This window comes from Trichosurus vulpecula, chromosome 5 (genome assembly GCF_011100635.1).
Source record: "Trichosurus vulpecula isolate mTriVul1 chromosome 5, mTriVul1.pri, whole genome shotgun sequence".
Lineage (NCBI taxonomy): Eukaryota > Metazoa > Chordata > Mammalia > Diprotodontia > Phalangeridae > Trichosurus > Trichosurus vulpecula.
Genome location: NC_050577.1, coordinates 11663259 through 11691021, shown reverse-complemented (window position 1 = coordinate 11691021; position 27763 = coordinate 11663259). Strand labels below are relative to the sequence as shown.

Sequence of the window (27763 nt, the reverse complement as noted above, 5' to 3'; positions counted from 1 at the left end):
ATGAACTCTGTAGATCAGCTGTCCATCCAACTCTATGTCGTATTTGGGACAACAGGCCTTCTTCTGCTCCTCTTTTTTCTGTGTGGATATTTAGGCCAAACTCTTTTGAGTGATTAGGGATCTCATTTACAAATCTCCTCAATATTCCAAAGGTTGATGCAATTAACATAATGTCAGAGACAAACAAGACCACCTAATGGAAATTGGCCATCTTCAAAGAATCCTGTTTTCCATTTAAGCGGAAGTTAGTCTTCTATACCAGATCTCCTTCATGACAGTGGCCAACAACAAGTAAGGGTAGAGGGCACATACACATATTTTATTCTTTGGTAGATGTAAATAATTAGGCCATTGAATCAAGTCATCTCTTGTTACTTCTTTCAGGGAATTTTATATGTTTGGGTCATATGCTTAGGACACACCTTGTTGAAGAAGATTCTTTAAGGGAGAATATTACTATAACCAATTCATTTTTTAAGTCGTCAGCAACAATAAAAAGAAGTGGATCTTGCAATCGCTACACCTGATGATAAAATTTGAATTGTAAAGACAATAGACTAGATTTTCACTCATAAAGTCCTGCCTGTTCTGTTCTCTTGCCTTTTTCTTGAAACATGGGGAGATCATTCTCATTAAACACATGAACAGAGTAAAGTAAGCCAACGACTCGGAATTGTTGAGATTTTTCTCAGTCAACTACTTTTTGGTAATAGTGAGATCTGAGGCTTTTCCCCAAGTGCTTGGGTCCATCCTTCCTTTAAACACCTTACTATCACAAAACAATGGCTTCTTAGAGAGGGCTATGAAGTTTACAAACACTCCATACACATGATCTCAAATAGTCCTCCCAACAGGACTATAAGTAGGTATTTTACAGAGAAAGAAACTGAGGTGCATTAAGGTAAAGTGACTTGTGCATGACACATTATCAGTCAGTCAACAAGCATTTATTAAGTGCTTACTATGTGCCAGGAAGTGTGCTAATTGCTAGAGATACAACTAGAAAAAGCAGGACATTCTCTGCTCTCGAGGAGCTCACCCTCTAATTAGAGAAAACAATGCATCAAGGAAAGTTCAGTTGCACTGATGAGGGAAAGGCCCAGAAGCCTGAAGAACACATCAAGCTGGCAAGACTTGGGGATGGGGGTGGGGAGTTAGGGTTCGTCAGCAGATCGAAGGACAGTGCTTGGGGAGGGCAGAGCCAAGGCAGGCGCTCAGGCTTCATAGGCCTCCATCTTACCCAAAGTATCACAGTCAAATGGTGGGAAGAGCCATGAATCTCTTCCCACCTGGCTGTTCTGAGGCATTGGGGCAGGATTAAGAACATTTTTGTTTACATATTTCATCAATTCTCACACAGAAAAAAATTGATTTTTTATTTTCACTTCTTTTCCTAAAGAGCCGCCCAAATCCCCAACACTAGCATTTGGAACGCACCGGCTCTTTTTGTTGTCTCTGCTGCCATCGTTTTAAAGTCTATTTGCTGAGTCCCATGATATGGAGGCACAAGAGACAACCCTTGTCCTCATGAACCTCAAAGTCCATGACGGGAAGGGGACACCAGCAAAACTGAGGATGAGCAGGTGGAGGAGGATGATGATGGTAATGATGAAAATGATGATGGTAACCATGAGGACGATGGAGAATATGATAGTGATGAAGAAAATTATGATGGTGATGATCAATGATGATGATGAAGAAGAGGATGGTGAGGAGGAGGAGGAGGAGGAGGATGAAAGACATATTAAGCTTATTCTGTTTTGTTTGAAGTAGGAGAAAAGAAGAAAGTTTCAGGGAAGTCAGTCTAGACTTGTGGGAGGGCGGTGGGGGTAAAATAAAAAAAATTAAATAACTTCCTAAGCATTTGAATTCTCCATGAGTGGTGAGGGTTACCCGGAGAGATAAGGAGTTTCCCCTCAATGAAATTCTTCAATTCCAATTATATTTTTTTGTTTCCTTTACATGCATTTGTGTTTTTCACCCATGTTCCTTTTATTCTCATTCTCAGGATTTTAGTTCTTTGAGGGCAGGGTCTGTCTTGTTTTTATTTTTTTATTATTTGTTTTGTTTTACTTTTATCACCAGAACCTAGCAAAGTGCCTAGCACACAGTAGATGTTTAATACAAATTTGTGGAATGAATAATTGAAAGAAAATACTTTAATATCATTAATGGGTCTGTAGCCCAAAGAGATTTTTTTAAATGGAAAAGGACATATACATTCAAAAATATTTATAGCAGCTCTCCTTGTGGTGGCAAAGAATCGGAAATTAAGGGGAAGCCTATCAATTGGGGAATGGCCTTTCCTCCCATATTTCCTTGTATTTATTTTGTGATGATGCATACACGTTTTATCGCTCTATAGACTTTAAGTTCTCTAAGGACTATTTCTTGTTCTTACTATCATCATTGTTTTGTTTCTGTATCCCGAACATCTGCAAAGAGCCTGGAATACTTCAGACCCTTCAAATGTTGACTGATTGATTAACTACCTACATCTAGTGGAAGGATTCTTGTTCAGGTCTATCTGGACGGGACAAAATTACTTCTTCCAGCTTTGAAATTCCATAATCCTGTGACTGTACACAATATTGTGTCCTTTTGCCCCCCTCCAAATCCCCATTTCTTATCTTCCATACCTGAGCATGAGCTCAAGGAATATTCGCTGCTTTAACATTAGAATTGGTAATGAATCACTAAGGAGTTAAAAAAATCGCAAAAAAATCATCATCATGGTTGCAACAGATTTTCAAGCTCAGCATAGATTATTGTGTCTTTCTTCCCTTCTTAGGATCCTCCGGTGTGGGTAATGGAGGGTGGTTTTGCCTTCCCAGCTATGCTTCAAGTCAATAACCTGTGAATGTTTGCACAGCTGTCTGTCTGTCAGTGTGTCCTCTCCAAGGCTGCCCTTCTTGACACTGGCCATTCTAGGTGGTTCGCTCCTGGAAGGCTGTGATCATGTCTGTTCCACACTCCTTGGATGCAAAGTCCAGAAGGAGACACTCATCTGGGAAAGCTCTTTTTCCTGTGCTAATTCAATTCAATCAAGACTAATGAAGCACCCACTCTGGGAAAGTCCTTGTTCTCTGGGGAGGTTAAAACCCTTACTGGGAATTGCCAATAAAGAAAGGAAGAATGATAAGACGTGGATCTAGGGCCACACGGTTAGTAAGTGTTAGAGGCAGAATTGAACAGAAGCCTGCTGAGCCCTAACTCAGGGTTCTTTCCATGACACCTCAGGCATTCTCTTCTTGAACGTCTCTGATTTAATGATTAACCTCCTGCTAGTTCCCAGGCTCAGAAACCTTCTGTGGCTGCCTACTGCTTCCAGGATAAGATTCAAACCCCTGTTTCACATTTAAGCTCTCTTTCCAGACTAATTTCCCATTTTCCCTCTATATTCCATTCAAACCGGCCTTCTTGCCATTCCCTGCTCATGACGTTCCATCTCCCACTTCTACTCCTTTGAAGAGGCTGTTTTCTATACCTGGTTTGCCATCCCTCCTCACCTCTGACTCTTTGAATCCCTAGGTCTATTTCAGGTCGTCTTCCTAGATAAGACTTTTTCTAAGTCACCTTTGCCCTGCCCCACCCCAGCATCTGGCTTGGAACTCCTTGAGCCCCATGAACTTACGGTGTATGTGTGTGTATGTGTGTTTTCATTTGCTTTTCTGTGTCCATGCTATTCCCTGAATAGAAGGATGAAAATTGTTGCTTAGCGACGATAAACGATGACTGGTAATCCCCCCACGAAGGATCCCATCAATATCCTGAGATGAGCAATTCAGGGCACGAGGGGAAACTGGGTGCCATCATCTACACGTAAAGCACATGAGAGCTTCCGTATCTGGCCACACTTAAACAAGGCAGTCAATTTCTCCATGTCCTCGGAGAGGGACATCAAGGCCCCCTGCGATGGACGGTGTAATTGCCTCTCATTTATCACAAACGATGTGGCCAACCACCATTATAAGAATTCAGATTTCCATAGTGCTTTAAGGCTGGCAAAGTGCTTAACAGAACTTAGCTTATTCCCACCCTCCCAATGATCCTGGGAGTATAAGGTGCTGTTATCATCAACATTTTACTTGGGAAGAAACTGAAGCCAAAGAATATGAAGTGATTTGCCCAAGAGTAGTTAGTGACTGAGGTAAGATTTGAACCCTGGTCCTCTCCAAGTCCAGTGCCCTATCCGTTCATAACACTTGAAAAAAAAAAACAATTTTCATTTGATTCTATTGGTAATTAAAAAAAAGATGAGTGCATGTGGGTCCTAAAATATGTCATCCTACACATACACACACCTCCCACACACAATTAGTAACAAGCTCAGTCAGTTGTTACATCTTGGCTTATGAAGTCCAGTCTCAGGGTACCTCCAAAGCCACGCCCACAACAACATGGTTGATCCAGGTCCCAGAGCCCTCCCCCTGCATGCACATGGCTCACCTTGAAAGGACTCAGCTAAAATACCAAATCAAACCTCAGGCTCTGTCAGGTCTGTCGTTTTTATAAACTGTTTAGACTGGAGAAACTGTGGGGGCTTGTGCATTGTTCTTTTCAGATGATGGAGAAAAGAAGTGACCATAAAAGCAAAGAACAATAAAGCTCAGTGCCTGTTTGAAGTCGTTTCATGGAAAAACATCCTCTGGACCATTACCCTCCTCATCAACAGTCCCCCGCCCCTGGATGGCCAGCCCGCCTGCTATTTACCTTTGCTCTCTCTGGGTGGCATTCTGTGGTTATATATACAACTCAAAAATCAGATTTTTTAAAATGCTTTCAAAAGTGGATTCCAGAATTGCCTGCCAGATATGTATACACCCTGGGTAATTTTAACCTGGACCATCACTTTCTAATCATCTCTGTGTTCAAAAAGAATAAAAAGAAAAGTGGGCATTCGGAGGGTGCAGCATTCCCCAACAAGTTTCAGGCTTTGAGCGGAGCCATCAGCCTACCCCTGAAGTGGCCACACCTTGGTGTCCCTACCATTGGCCACAGCTCCCCAAGCCCTCGCTGACTGCACCACACTCTCCACAAGCCCCAAATCCAAACATCTCCCTTTCAGCTTCTCCTCTGGATTTCCCACACATAATGTAACCCAGACCTCACCTTCAGCTCTCCTGAGACCACTTTGGAAGCCAGCTCGATGACACAGCCAACAGCCATGCGTGCAGCAGCAGCCGAGTGCAGTTCGTTCCAAATGGTGTCACTGTCCACCTGAGCAAACAGTCAGGAGACAGAGAGAGAGAGAGAGAGAGAGAGAGAGAGAGAGAGAGAGAGAGAGAAGGAAAGAGGTAGAGAAATAGAGAGAAGGAGGAGGGAGGGAGAGAGAGAAGGAGGGAGGGAGAGAGAAAAAAAAGACAGAGGAGGTGGGCAGGGGAAAGGGAGAGAGAGCATAAGAGAAAACAAATCGGTGAGGGAGGGCTGGCAGCTTGACAGCCAACACACAATAACATTAGTCTTCCGTCTTGGCCAGCTGAAAGGGCCTTCTGGACATGGCTTTGCTTAGACTTTTTCTCTACACTGGCTTCTCCAATGGAAACACATTCCAGTCATGCCTCACTGCTATTCCCTGTTTAGATTTCTCATTACAAATAGCATTACAGAGGCCAAATCTGGCCTCGTTACAAGACCTTAGACACCAGTCCCCCAGTAGAAGACAGGCTGAAAGTTAAGGGCCCTTAGCTATACATAAAAATAGGATTTGCGAGTGGCAGGGGGAAAAATCCAAATATGTCTCTGGCTGGAGGTTTATGGGAAGCCAAAGATAATTATTAGGAAGGTTCCCCAGTAGCTAGCAGTCAGGAGGAAATGGCCATTTTGTTACATGTACCCTAGCCAAACGAAAAGAATGTGCTGCCCTGAGAACCCAGAGTGAGCCCACTTCAAAGGTCAGGACTACAGAGCCGTAGAGTGGACAGACAAACCAATTGCATTCTCAAAGTGGAGGTTGGCGGGATGTGGGCTGGTAGGTGGGGTGCCAGGGCTCACAGGAAACTGCAAATACAGTCAGTTACCTCTTAAAATTCATCCTCGTTATTATGCCTGAGGATATTATCCAAACAAAGCATGTACTAATATTTCTTCCAAATTAAGTTTTGCAAAAGTGTTGTTCAATTTACCTCATTTTTTTAGCCATCAAAGAGAAACACCTGCCTAAATCTAGGAATAGAAAAGAGAAAAGCCTCGAACTCTGAAAGCCTTCGGGCACTGAGGAGAGGTGAAGGACCAGTGAGACTGGATACGGTAGGATTTGTGAAGCTACAAAAAGAAGGCATTTAAACAGGCCATGGAGGAAATGTGCATAAAATACAAATGTGGAAAGTTTATTGGTATCTATAACAGTGAAGGGAGAAGCAAGCCTTCATTATTACAATTTCTCAAATTCACAAAGTCTTTATGAGAATGAAAGTGCCTTACAACTAAGAAAACTACTCTAGGTTTATCATACTCTAGAAATCACTGTAATATATAGGGACTCAACAGTACAAAAAATAAATGAACTCAACTACTAAGGCACTCAAATGACTGAAATCACTGCATTGTAATAAAGTGTCTCTAAGCCTTACACACACACACACACACATACACACACACACACACACACATACACACACACACATACACACACACACATACACACACACACACACACACAATCACCTTTCAACCAGCAGAAGGCATTCTTCTGTCAGGTCCTTACTGTGTTAGACTGTGCTAATGTGTGTAGGAATAAAAGTTGACAGATATTTAGCTATCTCATTGGTCAGAGAAAGATTATTCCTTCTTAATTTTGTGCATTTGGTGAGTCCTCAGGAGGTATGGCCAAGTCCACACCAGATGTTTCTAATTCTATTGTCAAGACATCCCTGAAAGAATATTTTTGCACACGGTGATCTTGGTGACCTTTCACTGGCCTTATCCATCTGCTTTCTAGACTGTATAGCACAAACCCTGGCCCTCCAAGCGGACAATAGCAGAAGACAGAATCACAGTCTGTGTCCTCAAGGAGCTTCTATTCATTCTTCTAGTTTTTCTGTCCCCTACTTGTTGAACGATTGCTAATATAATTAAATGTAAATTTTTAAATGGTCAAAAGTTAGGAGACCTTTTTTTCTTGTCAGTACCAATGAATTGAAACAAGGAGATGCAGACTAAGGTTATTAATTTTGTTTTTAAAATGAACTACAGTATATTTATTATTAGGCATTAATACAGCTACTATATCATTAAATATTACAAACAAAAATTCGCAGGCAGTTTCTACCAATTAACAGTCAGCAATTAAACATAAAATGTGGCTCAGAGGCTGATGAGAGCGAGCAAAATGGAGCTTGGCTACATGTCAGGCATGTAAAGAGCTGCCTGGCTTGAAGGAGCTGTGATTCATTGTCAGGACTGTTGGCTGAATAAAAAAATGTGACCACAGTTTAGGAGTGTACCCACCCTACAAAATGGTCGCTTCTTTTGAAACAGGAGAATGGGATTCCTAGCAGTTGAGTACAGGATATTTCTGTTTGCCAAAACCATTGCTTTCACAGTTTCTTTTTCTGCTGTGAGTTAAGAACAGAATTATAACAATGCTATCACAAGGTATCACCAGGGCTGGGCTGATTGAGGGAGTAAGAAAGTATTTCCTGTGTGAACACCCATGGTGGGAGGCCTTCCTGTCCTTCATGAACCTAATGTTCCTTTAGACATGGGTCCAAGACCTCAAGCCATATTTCTTTAAAGCTTTTTTTTTTCCTTTTGGTCTCTCTCCTCCTTTCCCTGCAGACTCATAGCAAGAAAACCTAGTATTCAAATGGGCTGTCTCAAATTGAAATGTGTGTCATTATGATTACAACCCCAATGAATCGCCTCTCTTCAACCATATGTCAATAACGTTTAACCAAATGAGGCAGTATTGGAAAGTGGATAGGGCACTGGACTTGGGATAGGGGAGACCTTGACTCTAAACCTGCATTGGACACTTACTAGCTATGTGTCACTGGACAAGTCATGTGATCAACTCATCTGTAAAATGAGGTGACTTGATTTGAAGACCTCTAGGTCTCTTCCCATTCCCGTCTATGATCCTATGATAGTGGTCAGGAAAATGAGGAAGAGTCCGGTCTCCAAAAATTTCAGTGCTTTGGAATGCAGAGATCTCTAAAATCCAAAGGAACCTATATGGCCTCAAACAAAACAGAAACAACTAAACAAAGCCTCCTCAGAATAATGGTAATTGAGAGTACTTTTGCGTGAGGTTGGACAACTAAGATTGATATGTAAATGAGGGTTGTTAGAAGACTAAGATGGCCAACAGGAGAGAAAGAATACTGGGCTAGGTATCCTTGGGTTACAGAGAGAGCCTGAGGGAAGGGACCAAAACTTAAGAGAAAGTCTAAGAACCAACTGATGGGTGGCACTGCCAGTATCAAATTTCTGAGAAAGTTTAGAAATTGGATAATAATAGTGCCTTAGTACCTCAGCAAAGTCAGAGGCTAATTCAAGGACTAGTCTGTGAGTGGAAGATGAGGGAGAGTATGACTAATATGGCTGCTGGGGAACGGTATAGAGTGCTGTCAGCCCTAATTGGAGAGCTTCTGAAGAATGTTGCCCTAAAAACCTTGCTTCCTTAGTAACTAGAAAAGCCAAGAGAAGGGATGCTATTTGGGCTGGTGAAGAAGAAGAGAAAAAAAGGGGGAATTATGAAATGAAATTAGCAATATTGAGGGTCTGTTCAGTGAATTAGCCAAGTCAAGCTGAATCATTCAGCAATATTGTAGGACTACTAATTCAATATCGCATTTATTAAATGCCTCATACACAAAGCATTGAGCTCAATTCTAGGGGAGAATCCCTGCCATTATGGGGCTTGCAATCTCTGGGATCAGTCTTATGCTGTATAGAAAACAAAATCAAAACTCTCTTGGAAAGACCTTTTGATCATAAACTCAGTCCTTGCTGAAATACTGAATACAGGTGGTGGCAGGGACAGTACCAAGCACTGACCAGAAGAAACTAGATAACTTGGAAATGGGCACAAGATATCGATCTTACACACACACACACACACACACACACACTCCACTCATTGCCCCTCTTCCCCACCCCCACCAACGTCGGAAAGGGAGGCACAATAAGAAAGAGACCTAGGCATGCTGTTCGTGTCAGGGAAGGGTCTTCCCAAACTTGGGATGTTTCCAAGCCTCTGCTGTACACTTGGGTCTTCTCCCTTTATGTATGATCCAGACCATCAGAAAACACAAAACTGGACCACCCTAACAAATCCATCAATCCTGGTAAGAACTACAGCTACAACAACCACCACCTTTCTCCTTCTTAAACATCCCTGGTACAACCCAAGCCAGCTGCTTGATTTCTTCTGCTATCCACCATGACTAGTGCTGGACACCATGCTTGGCCATTACCCTACAATTCCAGATATGGCTCGTCACCCAGTGTAGGTTCTATATACTGCGGTGGATAATTTTTTCACGTTATCTCTCTGAGGAAGCACATGCTGTGCTGAACAAACCACTCTGGAGCAACATGGAACCAAGACAGGAGGAAAGGATGATGACAAAGAAGCCTGGAGTAGAGAATCTCTTGTCTCTCCTTGATCTTGCCTCCATGTCCAAATCTCTCCTCCCCTATCACTTTGCACCGTGGGTGGTGTCATCAGGAAATATACTCTGAAGCCTCTGAGGAACAGCACCTTGGTTCTCTCAAGTTACCCTTTCCCAGCTGGCAACAAGGGCATTCCTTACAAACCAGACTCCATCTCCCATCACCCCTCATTTCTGCCATTGTCTCCCTCCTCATTTCAATGTCTTGTAAGCTCTTATTTCCTTCAAGGCCCTGCTGAAGGGCTGCCCTCCTCAAGAAGGCCCTCTGTTTCCTCTTCAGCTGCCAATGTTGTCTTCCTCTTCCCCAGATTTTCCTCATATCACATACATGTGTGTATGTGTGTGTGTGTGCCCGCGCACATGCTTTCTAGGAGCCCCTTGCCAGCGAGGATGATGTCAGTTTGGTCTCTGTATCCCCCATCCCCAGCACAGTACCTGGAATGGGGCGTGAGTTTGATAACAGTATTGATCGGTCAGTTGCTTGATTGATCAGACACAGAGAAGCACACATAAGTGCACAGACAGAAAAGAGAAGGGGGAAAAACTGAGATGTTGTGTAATTATGAAAACTAAACTTGAAGCAGCCACCTAGATTCAGTGGATGGAGTGCTGGGCCTGGAGTCAGGAAGAGCTGAGTTCCAATCTGGCCTTAGGTACTTACAAACTACGTGACCCTAGACAAGTCACTTAACCTCTGTTTGTCACAGGAGAAGAAAATGGCAAACCACTCCCATATCTCTGCCAAGGAAACCCCATGGACAGTATGGTCCATGGGGTCATGAAGAGTCAGATATGACCAAACCACAACAAAACTTGGCTCCAGAGAAGATATGAAAAAATTTACCTCCTTGTGTCTAATGGTAGCCATGTCAAAGGCAGGAAGTGGGGGGAAGAAAACAATATTTACATGACAAATTTATTACGCGTTTTAATAGGAATAGCTAGTTGTACATAATAGATTTGTAGTTTTGTGTGCCATCATCTTTTTATGATTCTACTATGTTATGAAATGCTTGTTTCCTTTTGTAAATTAAAAATAAAATAAAATAAAATAAAAGAGAAGGCCTATGGGTGCAGAAAATCCCATTTCTAGTCAGACTTGGTTGATATATTGGTAATTTTATTGAACCATGTTGTCCTCCTCTTTCTTAGCATGGAAGGTCTTCTAGATCAGGAGAATGGGAGGGACATGTTTGAAATTAATATTATAGAAAAATGAATACGCGAATAATTGATTTTTTTTCATTGGACAGATATAAATTCTTCCCTTTCTCAGCTCCAAGTTTTTGTGTAAACAATACCCTACGGCTGCAATATCCCTACCCCTACCACGGCCACCTGTTGAAATACACCCTCTCTTCAAGAGTCAGCTAAGCGTCCAGCTCCTTTTATATTTCCCTTACTCTCCGCCCCATCCTCCCCCTCACTCTGCTCCCTGCCCATGGATCATAATTGCTCCCTTTCAGATTTGGGGAGCATCAATTTCAAACTAGAATTTGTACTTCCTCTCCACACGAATCCTATGATCACTTACATTGATTTCATGTATCTGTATCTGTGTCTATGAAACCCCTCTATGAGTCTGCAATCTCCTAGAAGGAAGGGACCAAGCCTTCCACTCAATAAATATTGATTAGGCGGACATAACAAAGAGCATTGTCTTAGGCAGCATAGACTCCTAGAGACAGAGCCTGAAGAGGTCATCCAGGCCATTTCATTCTACTCTCTCCTTTTCCAAATGAGCAAATGGAGAACCCAGAGACTGTGACTTGCCCACAGTCACTCAGCTAATAAATGGAATATCTGGAATCTTCACCATTTCCTCTGACTCAGCCCAGCATTCTCTCCACTATACCACTCTGCCTTAAAGATGATGGCTGCTGTTCAGTTGTTTAGTCAGGTCTGACCCTTCATGACCCTGTGGACCATACTGTCCATAGGGTTTTCTTGGCAGAGATACTGGACTGGTTGGCCAATTCCTTCTCCAGCTCATTTTACAAATGATGAAACTGATGCAAAAGGAGTAAAGTGACTTGCCCAGGGTCACACAGCTAGGAATTATCTGAGGCTGGAGTTGAACTCAGGTCTTCCTGACTCCAGGCCCAGTGCTCTATTCACTGACCCACCAAGCTCTCTCATAGGTACAATAATAAAAAATGACATTGTCATTATCCTCAGGAACCTTAAATTCTACTGAAGGAGAAAAGATGTGGATTTTTTTAGTAAATACAAGGTAGTTTGATAACAGATAGAAAAGCTTAAAAAGCTCTGAAGCGGCAGCTTCTGTGAGGTTGGAGCCTTTTGTCTGTTCCATTTTCATCTCTGTACCCTGTACCCAGCACAGGATCTGGCATGTCGGTGCTTAAGTGCTGGGCAAATTGAAACGAGTAGAATTAAATCGATATGAAGACGTGCATCTTCCAGCACTGGGCACAGAGTCTCATACACAAGATGTGCTTCATACACGTCTGTTGACTTTCAAGGGTGATTTTATGCCCCTAAATTTCAAATCCAGGAATTCCCAAGTCAGCTGCCTGGACCCAGCTGCATCTAACTTTTGGGGCCAGCATTGTTCACTTAAATGTGAGTAGCAACTGCATGTGTAAACAACAGGGTCCAGGCCTTCTGGATCTCTGTGGCCCAAACTGACCCCTTCCAATTCAAACTGCCTTGGAGTGAGTATATTCTAACCCCCTTTGGGTGCTTGGAAACTCAACATCTTAAGGTAACAAATATGAAGACATTGCCTGGGATGTGCTGACATACATCCATCCACGTCACACACTCGTGAGCTAGAGTTCCTTCTCAGAAGGACATTGGGCCAGGAGGGAAAGCAGAGAGGTTTCCAAAGTCTTGGCAAGCTTCCCACCGCCTGCTCTCTTTTCTGCGGCTCATCAAAGACTCAGAGTCCTCCGTGATAATGGCAGGAGCCCGAGAACAAGGCCAATCAGAGAGCTCCCAGGGTCAGACACATATGGATTGAGTTCCATCAGTTTCCTGAATGAACCTTGGACTTTAGCAGGCTCCTCACACAGCTAAAGCCACTCAGACCCTGAGAGGGATAAATAAGCCAAGGCTGCAGATGCTACGAATTAAGTTACCTGTCTCCAAATTGGATGTGAAGATATTTTAAAGCAAAGAGAGTGACTTTGAAGGAAAAGAGCTTAGGCCTAGTCTTCAAATTCTGGAGCTTAAATGTAGTGAATTTACAACCCACAGAAAATTATTCAGGATTTACAGTTAATACAATGATTCAATGACCCAATATGCTTTACTAAATACTTACTATGTGCAAATACGAGAGAGTATGGTATAATGGTTAGAACTCAATTCTTGGTGTCAGGAAGAAATAGATTAAAAATCCTGCCTTGAGCATGTACTAAGTGTGTTGTCCTGAAAAGTCTTAACTCTACCCCCAGAAAACTTTCTAAGACTATAAGTTTCAGAAGAGATGCTGATCTGCTTGGTTGGAGGAAATCTCCATATCAGAAGTACCTACACCAGGAAATCACAAGTCTGGACCACTAAAACATGCAAGGTTCTACACGCGATGTTACCCCAAGCACAGATTTTATCATGTCAGGTTAACAAACATGGTGTGCCATGCACTGTGCTAAGTACTAACAATATAAAGAAAGATCAAAAGCACGGTCCTTGCTTCCTAGGAGCTCAGATAATTCTGCACATGCAAGTTACATACAGGGAAGGGGTCACACCTAATGAACCACCCAGACATGTTCTCACATGAGAAATGGAGCAGGGCATAGCATCTCATGACTTACTTTAAGTGAGATACGGTCATTGACCGACTACCTTAAGGATCCCTCTGCTTATGAATGCTAAACAGGCATAATGGCCATTTCACAGATGAGAAAAAAAAAGGCTCCAAGAGGTGCAGTGACTCAGGCAGCCAGTGAGTGTCAGAGGCAGGATTTGAAGCCAGGTCACTCCTGATGCCAAGTCCACTATTTTGTGGACCACACCCTGCTGCCTCAGAGACTGTCTCAGATTAGATTAATTTTTTTCTGAATCTAGGATTTTGTAAAATAAAATATGAGCCTATTTTACACACCAGGATCTTGGTATAAAGTGCAGAACATCTCCATATATCACTTTATTTGCTAGCCTGGAAAATATCTCAGGCATTTTTTCCCCTGAAAAAAACCCACTAAAATATCACAGAAACTTTTTGAGTTTTAATATTAAGAAAATCTGGATCCTTCTGCTTCGGGTCTTTCCAGTCTTCTCCCTTATCAAGCAGGCTTCCAAGTATTATATAAAAAAAATCTTGTTTCTGGCCAAACATCTCCCTAGCCAGCTATGCAAACTACAATAATTTCTTTCCTCTATAACATCAAGAAAGGAGAGCACTATTCTGATGTCTTGTTCACATGGAATCCAACCAGATCAGAGACTCATTATGCCAAGAGGAAAAGGATGCCTAGAAACATTCTAGAAACAAACCCTTTCATTTTACAGATGGGAAAAGGAAGATCCAAAAAGTTAATTGACTTGGCCAAGGTCTCACAGAGTCAGAGACAGCGACTCAAGTCTCATAACTTCAAGAGAAAGTGGTTTCCTGTGTCGGCAAGCAAAATGGCCTTTGTTTTCTTTGAGTAACTCAGTTTATTTCATTGAGCTTTACTAGGTGCTGGGCCCCTGGGGGCCCAGGGAGGGCCTGGTTTGCATGTCTGGGACAGCAGAGGGTTTTGGACCACATGGGTTTGGATCCACCTCTTTGTGGCGATTCATGGGGTGGCTGGGGTGGGGGGGGAGGTGTTGACTCCAGAGCCATGCCCTGTTGGGTGTTGACCTGGTCTTCATGGATGTGAACCTCCCAGGATCCTAGCAGGGAAGGGCCAACTCAAGAACCAATTGGCTCTAGTCATTCAGACGATCCTTGATGATGTCAAAAACCCTATAAGAGGAGAGAAGACAGCTTGAAGAGCCCTTTTTTTCCCTTTTTTCGGTTGGAGCTCTTTGCAGCAGCAGTGGTGGCAGCAGTGGTGGCACGTGACTCTGGGCCAGCCCTTGTTCCGGGCTGAACCTAGATGTTGGTAACTCTGAATTGTACTGGGTCTGTCTGTTGATATTTGTAATTTATTTGTATTTTGTTCCAAAGTTCAGGATGCTGGATTTTTTCCCTGAACTAACTGAGTGCTGTCTGTATGCTGGATTAAAGTAAGCTTGTCAGCCCCTTCACCTTGCTTTCCTTGGTTAAACAGATCAAAAGAACCTGTGCATTCCCGGCATGCCAGCAGCCTCCTGGGTGCTGGCTGTGGGTGGATCTTATGACCCCACAGAAGCTGCTAGCTGGATTGTTAAAACATTTCCTCAGCTGTCTGCAAGGAGGCAGAGAAGAAACTATTTTACTGTTTGATTTGGTATTAAGGAACAGAAGTCACAAAGCAGAGTAGAGATGTGATCCAACTGTGTAACCTAAACATATCTTAGACCAATTAACCAATCAATGCGTATTTGTCTCTTTGCTGTTCATTTTCGGTCATGTCTGACTCTCTGTGACCCTATTTGGGGTCTTCTTGGTACAGATACTGGGGTGTTGGCCATTTCCTTCTCCAAGCACTTTTAAGTACCTACTATGTGACAAGCACTTATTATGCACTGTGCCTACAAAGGTAAGAGGAGGAGGAAGACAAATAGGACAGTATAATATGTTTCTGACACGGCGGCTCTCAGCTGCCTCCTTCCCTCTGCCCACTGGAAATCAGACCAAGGCATAGTCAGGCCAGATGGCAGTGTTTATTTTCACGACCTGCGGAACCCCTATTCAAAAACTAGTCAGGGCAGGAAGATAACATAATTAGTCCATTGCATAAACGCCCTTGTTTTGTCTTTAAGATACTTCCCAACTTCTACTCAGACTACCTTTCCAGACTAATCACAAGTTACCCTCCTCCACACACTCTCTGGCCTGGCTAAATTAGTTTTCTGCCTGTTCTTCACTACTGACACTTCATCTCCCACCTCCTCACCTTTGCGAAGGCTGTTGCCTAGGCTGAGAATACAGTGTCCCCTCTCTTCTGCTCCTTAGAATCCTAGCTTCCTCAAAAGTTCAGCTTAAAGTCATATGAGGTCTTGTGAGTGCCCTTGCTCTGAAATTACTTTGAATAATTTTATCTTTATATATAAGTTGTTTCTCTCAGAAGAGGATGGAAGCTTCTGGAAGGCAGGGGTATTTCAATTTTACCTCTGTGTTCTCCAGCTCCCAGCACTCAGTCTGGTGCATAGTAAGGACTTAAGAAACACATTCTGATTGACTGAACCAGAGAAGTTTCCTCTCTTTTTCTCTGTGACTTCTACAGGAACTAGTGAAATCAGACACTTGGTCAGTCATAATTTTGGTTAAACAACCATGTATGTGGGGCAGCAATTAGAGCACTGCCCCTGGAGTCAGGAGGACCTGAGTTCAAATCTGGCCTCAGACACTTGACACATTTACTAGCTGTGTGACCTTGGGCAAATCACTTAACCCCAATTGCCCTGCTTTCCCCCTCTCCAAAAAAAAAAAAAAAACAAGTGGGTATGCCTACTCCCATCTCTTGGTGTTCAGTTGTTTTCAGTTGTATCTGACTCTTCATGACCCCATTTGGGGTTTTCTTAGCCAAGATACTGGAGCATTTTGCCATTTCCTTCTCCAGCTCATTTTACAGATGAGGAAACTGAGGCAAATGGGGTGAAGTGACTTGCCCAGGGTCACACAGCTAGTGAGTATCTGAGGCCAGATTTGAACTCAGGTCTTCCTGACTCTAGACCTGGCACTCTAACCACTGTGTCCCCCAGTGGCCTACTCCCAACATCAAGCCTAAGTTGATGCTCACATCACAGCCTTTTTACTCATGCTCAGAAGAAATAGTAAGTGCTTAATAAATGCTTAAAGTATTGACTGTCTAAAACCCCATCTTCTGCTGGAGGCCTTTCCTGATCCTCCCCTGTCCTCTACTCAGCAGCTAATGCTTTCCCTCTTTAGATTATACCCATCCACCCTATATGGAAACTTGAGTCTAACCTCTTCACTTTACAGATAAAGAAACTATGGCTTGAGAAGGTTAGATGACTTTTCCAATGTCACGGAGCTACTAAGTGGCCGAGGGGCTATTCAAACCCGGGCCTTGTGAGGGCAGAGCCAGGGCTCCTCCCATTATTCTGTCTGGTGGTAGATTTCTGGACCAAATCTATACAAGGTGAGCTAGAAATCATGGCATCTAATCCACTCACTATGCACTATGTATGGATCCAGGAGTCCTTGGTAGGACCATTGGTCTAAGCACGCAGCTCTAAGAGAGCTGGCCTGGGGTGTAAAGACAAAGCACCCAGCACACTCTACAGTCGTCAATCTCAGTGTAGAAGCAGATGGAAAATATTCCAACGGGACCACTTGGCTCAGGCTCTACTTCCAGCTCAGTAGGACTGACCAGTAAGTCAGTGAAAGTGGGAAGCGTAACAAAGGGGACTCTCAGATTCTTTGACTGACTACAGACTACACAGAAATGCATATAGATTACTTGGCAAATCCATGCGAGTCCATCGGTCTCTCCAAGACAGCTTTTCCGCGTCTCCAGCTTCAGCTGTGTCGCCAGAACAAACACATTTCTCTGGCTCATTCTCATAACTGGCGAGCAAACAGTGACAGCACATTTTCTGAAGACTATTGACTAGGGGTGGCGCGTGGCATTTTGCTGCAGCTGCCAGCAAAGGGTAGACCCCAGTGGCAGGGGGGCTGCTGCCCAAGGCCTGGCCCACAGCCTCAGCAGCTGTAGAGGGAGCCAAGCCTGCCTCTCTCCATATGGAATCCCAGTCACTGACTGTCCAGCATAGCCCCACTCAGACCCACACCCTCCGGGTGCCCTTTTTAGAGGTGCCTTTTCTTTTTCATCTGGCCATGACTAAAGAAGCTAAGGTATGGCCATCCAGAACTTGGAGGCATCTCTAACAAATGGGCCGTCAACTACAGCTTCCTTCCACATCTGAACCAAGAGAAAGCGTGTCTGCTGGCCCATCTTTTGTCACCATAAATCCCTCCTGGCTGTAGTTCAAAGGGAACAGGCCGTAGGGCCTTTAAAGAGAAAAGAAAAATATGTTCAAAGAAGGAGCACATGGTCCTCCTCATGAGAGGGTCCCCTGCTCCAGGCAGGATCTTCATTTATGGTAGAAAGGGGCAGTGGGCATGGTGCAAAGAGTGAAGACCTGCTTCTGTCATTGAGGGTTGGGAGATGGAACGACCTTCAGTAGGACTCTATTGAATACCTTGAAATACCCTGCTACTGGTTTTTCTCTACAATGATTATTAACTTTGGGATAGAGGGGGACAGATGCCTATGCAGAGGAGCCAAATGTTTGCCCCATTTCCCTGTCCCCAAAATGAATGTTGTATTTCACTGAAGGAAGGACAATCCCCCTCGCCTGCACTTTTCTTGTGAAGAAGCATGACCTTAAAGTACAACGGGGCCCATTGCTTTGAGCTTAAGTACCAACAAGTACAGATCCTGGCTTTGAACAGTCTCAATCCTGGAGGCTGGAGCCCTGTGCCTTCAGTAGTCTTTCCTCCTTCCCTGACCCTAAGCCTGGAAGCCTAGAGAAACCATTGCTCCTTCCATCTGGGAATTCTAGAACACCTGGAGGAAACGCCAGAAGGATGCCTGCTGCCCAACACACCAGGGTTCCAACTGGATCTGGAGCTCTGGGAAGTCAGAACCCTTGTCAATCTCCCATTCATGCAATCTCTCCCATTCACAATCTGACTCTTCCCTCTTCCTCCTCTCTCACATCCAATAACTTTGCAGAAACTAAGAAGTTCGACTGTCCATCACCCAGTACAGGCCATCCCTCACTTCCCACCTCCTAGATAGTCCAAGACTTTCCTAATACAGATTATTCCACCTCTGTTTGCTCCCCTCTCTCTCCTTCACATGAACATAACAAGGAAAAAGGCTTCATACTCCTGGCAGAATCATTGAACTCCCACATACACCTTGGTGAGCTTTGCTCTCCTTCGATATCTTCAGTGGTTCATGATGAGCTCCTGCAGGAAATGGGCATTCTTCTTCCTGGCTTTTCAGGTCTTCCACAACATGACTGAGCCATGATTTCCTGGGGTTCTAGCAGAGGACTGGACTTAATTCAGAGAAATGGATAGAACCCAAGGCTGTTGAAAGTAGAAAACCTGATTGTCTCTTTGGAGCCTCAGCCCCTAGCACCAAAGCCAGCACAAAGAAAACTTTTAATAGATGTTTCCAGAATGGATTTGACTGCATTATTAATTTTTAGCAAAGTCCCCAATTAAAAGTCCCTAATATGTGACTATACTTGTGATACATGTGTGGGTTCTTGGGATGCAAAGAAAAATTAAGGAGATGATATTTGTCCTCAAAGGCCTCGCATTCTACTGGGATCATAGACTAAAGTCTGGAAAGGACTTGAGGGCAGCTCATCTCACCCTCACATGTTACTAAAGGGGAAACTAAGGCCTGCAGAGGAAAAGACACATGAAGTGACCTGCTTGAGGTCAGGAATACAGCAAAACTATCAAAATGATGATACCAGCACTGTCCAGGATGGCAGGCACAGACAGGCGGCTATCTGCATCACTGGAGAGAATATCTAGATCATGGAGTTCATAGGTTTGCTGAGATGTCTGAGTAAATCACTGCATTGATAGGTCTGTAAAGTGTTTGACATTCATGTATATGTAACATGTTCATATCATATGAGCAGATATGTGTATTTGTCTGTATAGACACATATACATGCATACATATACATATGTGTGTTTGTTTTCACTCCAAAATGTGCTTGGAATCAATGGTTCACTTCCTTGGGTGCTATCAATAGTATGAATATGTGTGTACGTATGTATATATGTATTATGTGTGTGTGTATGAACTAGTGTTGCCGTGGTTAGAGTGCCAGGTCTGGAGTCAAGAAGACTCATCTTCCTAAGTTCAAATCTGGCCCCGGACACTTACTAGCTTTGTGACCCTGGGCAAGTCACTTAACATTGCTAGCCTCAGTTTCCTTACCTGTGAAATGAGCCGGAGAAGAAAATGGCAAACGATTCCAGTATCTCTGCCAATAAAACCCCAAATGGGGTACCAGAGAGTTGACACAACTAAAAACAATTGCACGATGACAGCAACAAAATATAGATCAATATAGATAGAGCTATATAGGCATAGATGCAGATGTACGCACATCCACTGTGAAACTTGTTTAGAGAGCACATGGAAGTTGTCTCATTTTTAAACCAGGACAAAATGAAAAGCTTTTTTACCTACGTGGTTTTCTGAACCATGCATCCATGACATCCATTCCCAACACATCCTACTGTATCCAATTCTAGTGATGCCAAAGTATCCCTAGAAAGCTTATCTGTCCCAGCGATGTGGATGTGCAGCCAGGTACGGGAAGAAGCTTGTTTCACTTGGCCATTTCCATGGCCTTCTTTTCTGCCTCCTGTGCTAGGATCCCAGTGGTCCCACAGAACTCCACCCCAGCTCCGAGGCATGAGACAATGGACCTCTCTTTCTCCACACAGGAAGCATTCTGTCCTCCTCAATGGAGGAGAATCTCGGAGTTACCGAAAATTTCCCTTCTGACTCAGAAGGAATTCCCTGCCTTCCATCATATTAGTTTCTACCATCTTCTCCAAGTTGAGGGCAATTTGATATTCCTGTGGAATTGGCCACATGAAAGAACACCCTGCAGTGATTCTGTTACTGGCCACAGACAGACAGCACACTTCATCTCCATCTTCCACATGCTGATCTTGGCGGCATCCCTTGAACCAAGCCTTGAAAGCTAAGAAAAGTTGACTACAATCAGGTGGTGGAGGCAGAGACTATTGTAAATCGGGACAGATTCTGGCAGGATTCTAGAGAATTGTAGATACAACTCCGGATAGTGCTCGAGGAAACAGCAATGATTACAAGTGCCCATTTTGAAGTGAACATGAAAAGCCTCCACTGAAGCCTGCCACACGAGTGGAATTTAATTTGGGCCAAATCTGCCCCGCACTACGTATGATAAAACAAAAGGAAGAAGGGCATAGAGAAGAATCAATGCCTTATGTCAATCCCAAGGTTGGAAATTAACTTTAATTTTAGAAGTGGATCAAATTGGGGAGACAGTAGCCTGAATTTGTAGCCAAGAGGAGCTGGGCTTGGGTCTTTACCCTGTCCCCCAATTCCATTTCAATGGGATTGTCCAGTAGACATGTAGGAAATAGCTACTAGATACCAGGCACTGCCATCTAAGTGCTGTGATTACAAACAAAATGAAATCTTCCCTGCCCTCCACGAGGTGACAAAAAATAGCATGCAATGCAATAATAGGGTGGCAGTGTGGTTCAGGGGAAAGAACACCGGATTTGGAAAAAGGATCTCATTTGAATTTTGCCTCTGCTACTTACTGTCTGTATGACCGTGGGCAAGTCCCCTAATATTGCAAAGCCTGCTCATCTGTCAAAGGAGAGAGCTCAGGAAGCTGATCTCCAAGGTCCCTTTCAGCTCACAGATTTAGTCTATGTTAAAGGTGCTGCCAGCTGGATGTGAGGGGGCAAATGCATTCCATGCATGGAGGACAGCCTGCCAGAAGATGTAGGAAAAGGGAGCTAGATTTTAATTTTCAGGGAAAAGCTAGTGGTGCAGGCTGACTGGAAACTCAAGTTCATAAAAGTGAGTAACGTGAACCAAGCCTGGAGAGGCAGGTTGGCGTCAGATTGAGGAAGGCTTTCAAATGCAGTTTCTTTTTTAATTATCCTAAAAGCTACAGGGAGCTACTCAAGATTTGGGAACAGTGGAATGAAATGTTCAGGACTTGACCTTCGAAGACACATGGAGGACAGACTGTCTAAAAGAGAGAAAGCTGAGGAGGCTCAAACCCAGGTCTGCACAAAAGGCTCTAAGGGCCTCAACAAGGCAACCTGATGTGCGAGTAGAGAAAGGAGCACTAGGACCTGTTTCAGATGGTTGTCGTTCGATGTACCCTCAGTCAGGAGGAGGAAGAGGAGGAGGAAGGAGGAGAGACAAAGATGAAGAAGATGAAGGTGAAGAAGAAAATGACAAAGCTGAAGACAACCACCAGCATTGACATACTGCTTTACACGTATTGTCTCACTCACCACTCACACAGCCACGGGAGACCAGCACGTGGTTGTGGTTGACGCTGTTGTCATTGTTCAGTCCTTTCAGTCATGTCTGACTCCTTGGGACCCCACTGGGCATTTCCTTATCAAAGACACTGGACTGGTTTGCCATGTCCTTCTCCAGCTCATTTTTCAGATGAGGAAACTGAGGCAAACAGGGTGAAGTGACTTGCCCAGGGTCATACAGCTAGTTAAGTGTCTGGGGCCAGATTTGCACTCACGTCTTCCTGACTCCTGGCCCAGCAGTCTATCCACTTCACCATCTAGCTGCCAAGATAAGCATAGTAGTTGGTATTGTCTCTAAATTAATGATTAGGAAATTGAAATACAAAGAGGTTGTGATTTGGAAGTGTTCCCACAGCTATTAGAATAGACCGTACAAAGTAAAATAATTAAATTTATTGACACATACACCAACCCTTATAATTTCTTCACCTTTAAAAAACTTTTAACATATAAAATATCTTCCTTTTCCTGAAATTACTTGTTTCTAATGTTGAGCATCAAATTTTTAAATTTATCCACACCTCGTACTGGACATCTGCATCCATTTGATGAACAGACTGTATGTCCAAGACTAACCTATAGTTTTTCAATAAGGTTTAAATCAGGCCAGATCCCAGGCCACCGAATTGATGACTCCATCTCTTGGAGGAAATCCTTAACATTGCATGGCACACAGCACGGTACTCAGTGGTACTGCACTATTCCATCTCTATTTAAGAGTTCCTGTAATTCCAGAACAATTCTGCCCCTTGGTATACCAACGTATTTATCCAAATTGCATTTTCCCTCAGTGGGGAGAAAACTACAAGGATCCCTGGAAGAAAAAAAATCCCCTTCCCCCCATTTCCCTTGCAGGTTGTATTGTCTAATAAAGATCCCTGGATAGTAGAGGCTCATCTGGATTTCTTCTGACAAGTTTGTCACAGGCTTGAATAAACCAGCGAGTTTCATGGGTGTGCAATAGCGAAGGCTGATTTAGTCAATCAATCAATCACCAGGCCCCATTGAGGCCTGATAGCTTTGTTAGATAAGATTATATCTCTATCTGATCAATCAATCTTAGGTGTAAACTATGTGTGACACACTACGTGTGACATCTTGGACTAGGTTGAATCGATCAATCTATTAAGGGCATTTCAACTACATCTGTGTGGATGGGTCAAGAGACTAGCCCATTCCCTGTGGGGCTTATATAAAACCAGAAAGCCAGTTGGAAGTCATGAATGTGGCCACCCTGCAGCTTAACTGTGGAGAAACATTCAGCCGGATGCCTGAGAAGAAATTGTTGGGGCATGTGTGGCTAGAAGAGCCTCAGCCTAAGTCTAATCACTTCCCCTTGACCAGAGGAAGACCCTGTGAACTTCAGAACATTGAGGCATTTGGGACTTCACATTGGTATCCTAGTCCTAGCATTATCTCCAGAACAACTGATTTGGTGTATGAGTTAATGGTTGATTCCAAATCAGACACACCAAAAAGAGGCAGCTTCGAGATTCCACAAGGAATCAAAATGTATTATGCCATATCTAAATGGAATTTTATGACTACTTCCACATACAGGAGGGATTACTTTCAGAAACCAAGATCAGGGAGTTATCATTCCTTTGCCACATATGATCTCTAAGCTTGAGCCAATTTCTTCCTGAACTCTTTACTAATGGGAGATTTTGTCACTGAACTTTTGGGGAGGATATTTTATCTGTACTGACTGTCATAATGTAATACAAGCTAAATTATATAAGTATACTATATAATATGAATGTGTTTATAAAATTCAATTAAATCTGGCTATTTGATATAAACTAATAATCATGAGAGGAAACACACTGGTGGGGGCTCATGAGCTATCACCTTAGAAAGAAACTGTCCCAATCTGTCAGGATTCCTCAGGACTGTGAGAGAAGATAGAGTAGCCACCTACTGAGGACAGAACCTGCCAGTTTGAGTGAAACATGGGAGAACAGTTCCAGAGAATATACTCTAACTAAAAATTACCTTTACCCAATCTTCAATTTTCTAATGTTTGTATTGTGTTGTTCATAAGTGTCTTTTTTTAATAGAAACATCAGCCTTCCCCCGCACTGCCACTGGTCTTGTAGCTACTCTTCCATCTTTAAAAGCTTACACCATGTGCTAGAAGAATCAATAATAATCCTGTCCAATTATCAGGTCCCCTGAAGGTCTTAGTTTGTTTTCTGAGAATTGAGAAAACTATCTTTCAGCAATAGTATGTCAGTTCTTGACTTTGTTTTTTTTGTTATTTGGTCCTTTGGTGATTATATTTCACTTTGGACTTAGATGAGTCTTGAAATGTTGTATTCATCCACAGCAACGAACATTTCAATATCTCCAACAGTCACTGAAGGGTATTCTCGAAGAGCCATAAGCTTCATACATTTCCCAGGAGTAATATATTTCTTTAAAAACACAATGAAACACCTCTGTATGGTGCAAAATACCGCAGCCAACTGACAGAGAATTAATGAGAGGTGTGAAAACTGAGCTCATCTGGCTAGGGTGAGACTTTCTGAGCCAATGCAGTATCAACAGGAGCACACAGCTGACTATTATTATCATAAATAAAGCCAACATCAAAATTATTGCTTGTCCCAAATAATTTGCACAGCACTTTAAGTTTATGAGTTTGTGAGGTGGGATTGAAGCTTAATCATTCCTGCCTCCCATATCAGAATTATTTAGCCTGGAGAAAAGAGTTGAGATAGGAGGCATGATAGCTGTCTTTAGGCAGGCTGAGGACTGTCACAGGGACAAGCACTTTAGATGGTCCATAGGTTCATTATTGTCATTCCTGCTGTGAGTCAGGATACTGGTAGAACTGAAGAGATGTGAGTTCCATCCTCCACACATACATACATAAACACTTCCACAACATAAGTCATTACTATTGTGAACAACGAAATCGTAGTGCAGACCTGGGATAGTTTGGATCAACTCCGCACCCAGGTGGATTGACCTAAGATCCAGATGCGGGCACTTTGAATAAGATCAATATAAAAGTAATTTTTAGGCCATTGGTGGAGAGCTCCTGAGACTCTACGGAACCTCTTCACCAAGTGCTTTTAACCTGCTTCTTGGTAGCCTTCATCTGCCTGAACTGTTTTTACCTGCTTTGAGGGTATTAGAAAATGGTTTTAGTAGAAGGATTATATGTTTGAGTGCTCGAGCTGTGAGTGATCCTTTGAATGAGATGTGGAATAATAAGTAGGAGGATTACCAATGGGTAAAAATTAAAGGAATACCGATTTTAGTACCATATAATTAAGAGCTTCTACCAATTACAGTGGTGATAATATGTAACAAATTGCCTTGTGACTTGAATTCTCCATCATTACAGGTAATCGAATACGGATTAGATAATCATAAGGGAATTCAGAGACAGCTGACGCTACATACCATGTAATGTTCCCTTTTACTTAAGATTCTATGCTTTTAAGCCTATATATTTGGGGTCCATCTTAAATATCAAAAAAATTATGAACAAGGGACAGAAATGCTCTCCCAAGGCATTTAACAGAGTCAGGGAGTATGTTCAGAACAGAGCTCAAGATGAAGTGTGATTCCCCCTGTATGGTGGGGTCCTCCCGACTGACCTGTTCACAGATGATAGAATTACCCTCATCAGCTCAAGCCCCAGAATACTGTAGGCACCCAAATCACATTCATGATCATTCCAATGAGATTGGTTGGTGATCAAGGCAGGAAAGGCCAAGTGGTTGAAGTGTGTCTGTTGTCCAGGCTCTGCTGCATGGACCCATAGAGCTGATCCATCAGAGCAGCTTGGGGGTGGAAATGAGCTGGGAGGCAGAGAACAGGCCAGAATGCCTTGGAGAAGTTGTATGATTCCTTTAATGCCTTAAACTTCTCCACAACATACAAAAGACGTCTTTTTAGCAACAATTTTACTCTATTGATATTCTTAACTAGAAGTCCTGGTACATGACAGTGTCTTTGAAGATGACAGGATCATAGGGTGCAGAGGTGGAAGGGCCACAGAAGTCATCAAATTCAGACTCCACATTGTACAAGTAAAAATGCCAAGGCCCATGCTGGTCTAGTGACTTGCCTGAGTTTTTATTGGTAGAAAGAATCACAGACAGTATTTGATTTGTTTCTTTTTTTTGAGGGGGGGAAGGCAGGGCAATTGGGGTTAAGTGACTTGCCCAAGGTCACACAGCTAGTACATGTGTCAAGTGTCTGAGCCCAGATTTGAACTCAGGTCCTCCTGGCTCCAAGGCCGGTGCTCTACTCACTGCACCACCTAGCTGCCCCAACAGACAGTACTTGAACCTAGGTTCTCTGACTCCTTCTACTGTACCATGCTTCCACCTAATTAATTATTATGGAGGGCCACCAGCAGGGCACCAGATTGGGGCATGGAGGATCAAATGAAATATATGAATACATCAAAGGGGTGGCAAACCTCAAAGGGCCACATGAAACCCCCCCCCCAAGATGATGATAGCACCAATGGCAATGGTGGGGGGTTGAGGGCCATGTGTAAACAAGAAACAATATAAACACAGGAATATACAGAACATTGGATGTCTAGGACATCATCATAGAGATGGATCACTGAAAAAGAAGGCAGGTCTGTCTCAAAGAAACGATGAGGGGTAAGTCATCAATAGTCCATATATCCCACTACTATAAGTAAAATGTCAAAAGATCTAGAGAAAGGCTCTATGGGGCAGATCTCTCTCCCCTTTCCTGAGCCCTTGCTACGGAGGGTTGATACAAACAGGAGATGCACAAGATGAGAAAATATGGACAGATTAGAATTTGCACCAGTGAAGGGGGTACCAACATAGACAAGATCAGAGGTCAAAGTATATTTAACATCAGTAAATCAAGCAGAAATATTTTAAGAGCAGAAAAATAGAATTTTTCTACACATGACACCATCCAACACCACCCTATCCTGGCCTAAAACCTTGGGGTCATTTCTGAACTTCCCTTCACTTTCCCCCTCCTCCTCTCCCTATCCAAATTGGTTTCAAAGTTCTGCCAATTCTATCTTGGCAGTATCTCTTCCATCCATACCATACTCTGAATCTTTTTTTTTTTTAAGGAACTCCAGTTCCAATGAAAATGAGCCCCAGATTCTCTCAGCCTCCCAACCCCCAACATGAATGATGTCATATCATTACCATAAAGTGTCAAGTCTAGGTGTACTCAAATTGAATGTGAGGGGGGACAGTGATGTTGGTTAATGGAAATCTGGCCCCAGGTCTACATATTGATCAAGGGAGCACTGCAAAAGGGACTCCGTGGAACCACATCTCTCCACCCTCTCATCGGTGCATCATGAGCATGTATGCAGCCAGTCCCTGCTTCAGATTACCCTCTGTTCCACACAGGGAATTGTCCTCCCTTCTCTTCAGTTTCAAGGTCTGACACTGCCCATGGACCCGGTTTATTTTTTGGCCTCTTGGCACTGGAAGCCTGCCTGCCAAATGATAAAAGTGGAATTCTCTGCTGTCGGCAGGGTAGTCCCTGGGGAAGAGGGCCTGAAACCCAAACTTATATAAAATCATATCCTGTTTGCAAACACCATATTCCCTGGGCTGCTCCCTAATCGCATCCCATAAACCCCCGCACAGCTTGAGACCCCATTGCTCATCTAAACAAATGCCATAAGCCCCTTTATACTTTTACAACCATGTCAAAAAATAATATTGCCTGCCAATAGTGATGTGATTGGAGTGGCCTCCTCGGAGCTATAAAAGAAGCCTGGGGTCTGTTATCAATTTCTCTAAGTGTATCAGGGGAATTATGGGTCGATTCAGTTCCAAGTTATAAATGACAACTCAAAAGCCGCAGAAGCTTTTGAAGCTAGGAGCTGATGACGACATTATCATAAAAGCCTGCTCGTCCCTGCTCTTGCGGTTTTTTGGGCCTATCAAGGAAAGGGGGGAAAACAAGGCTGAGAAATCATTTCAAGATTTCTTCACACAGCGGC

At 43.3% G+C, this 27763-nt stretch overlaps 1 protein-coding gene across 1 annotated transcript in view; it reads right to left on the bottom strand.

Moving 5' to 3' along the window:
- HDAC9 (histone deacetylase 9) overlaps window positions 1-27763 on the bottom strand; it is a 606615-nt gene that overhangs the window by 225716 nt on the left and 353136 nt on the right. The window contains exon 17 of the mRNA XM_036759616.1: window positions 5113-5220. Within this exon, the coding sequence (XP_036615511.1) occupies window positions 5113-5220 (108 nt within the window). The remainder of the gene's footprint in view (window positions 1-5112; window positions 5221-27763) is intronic.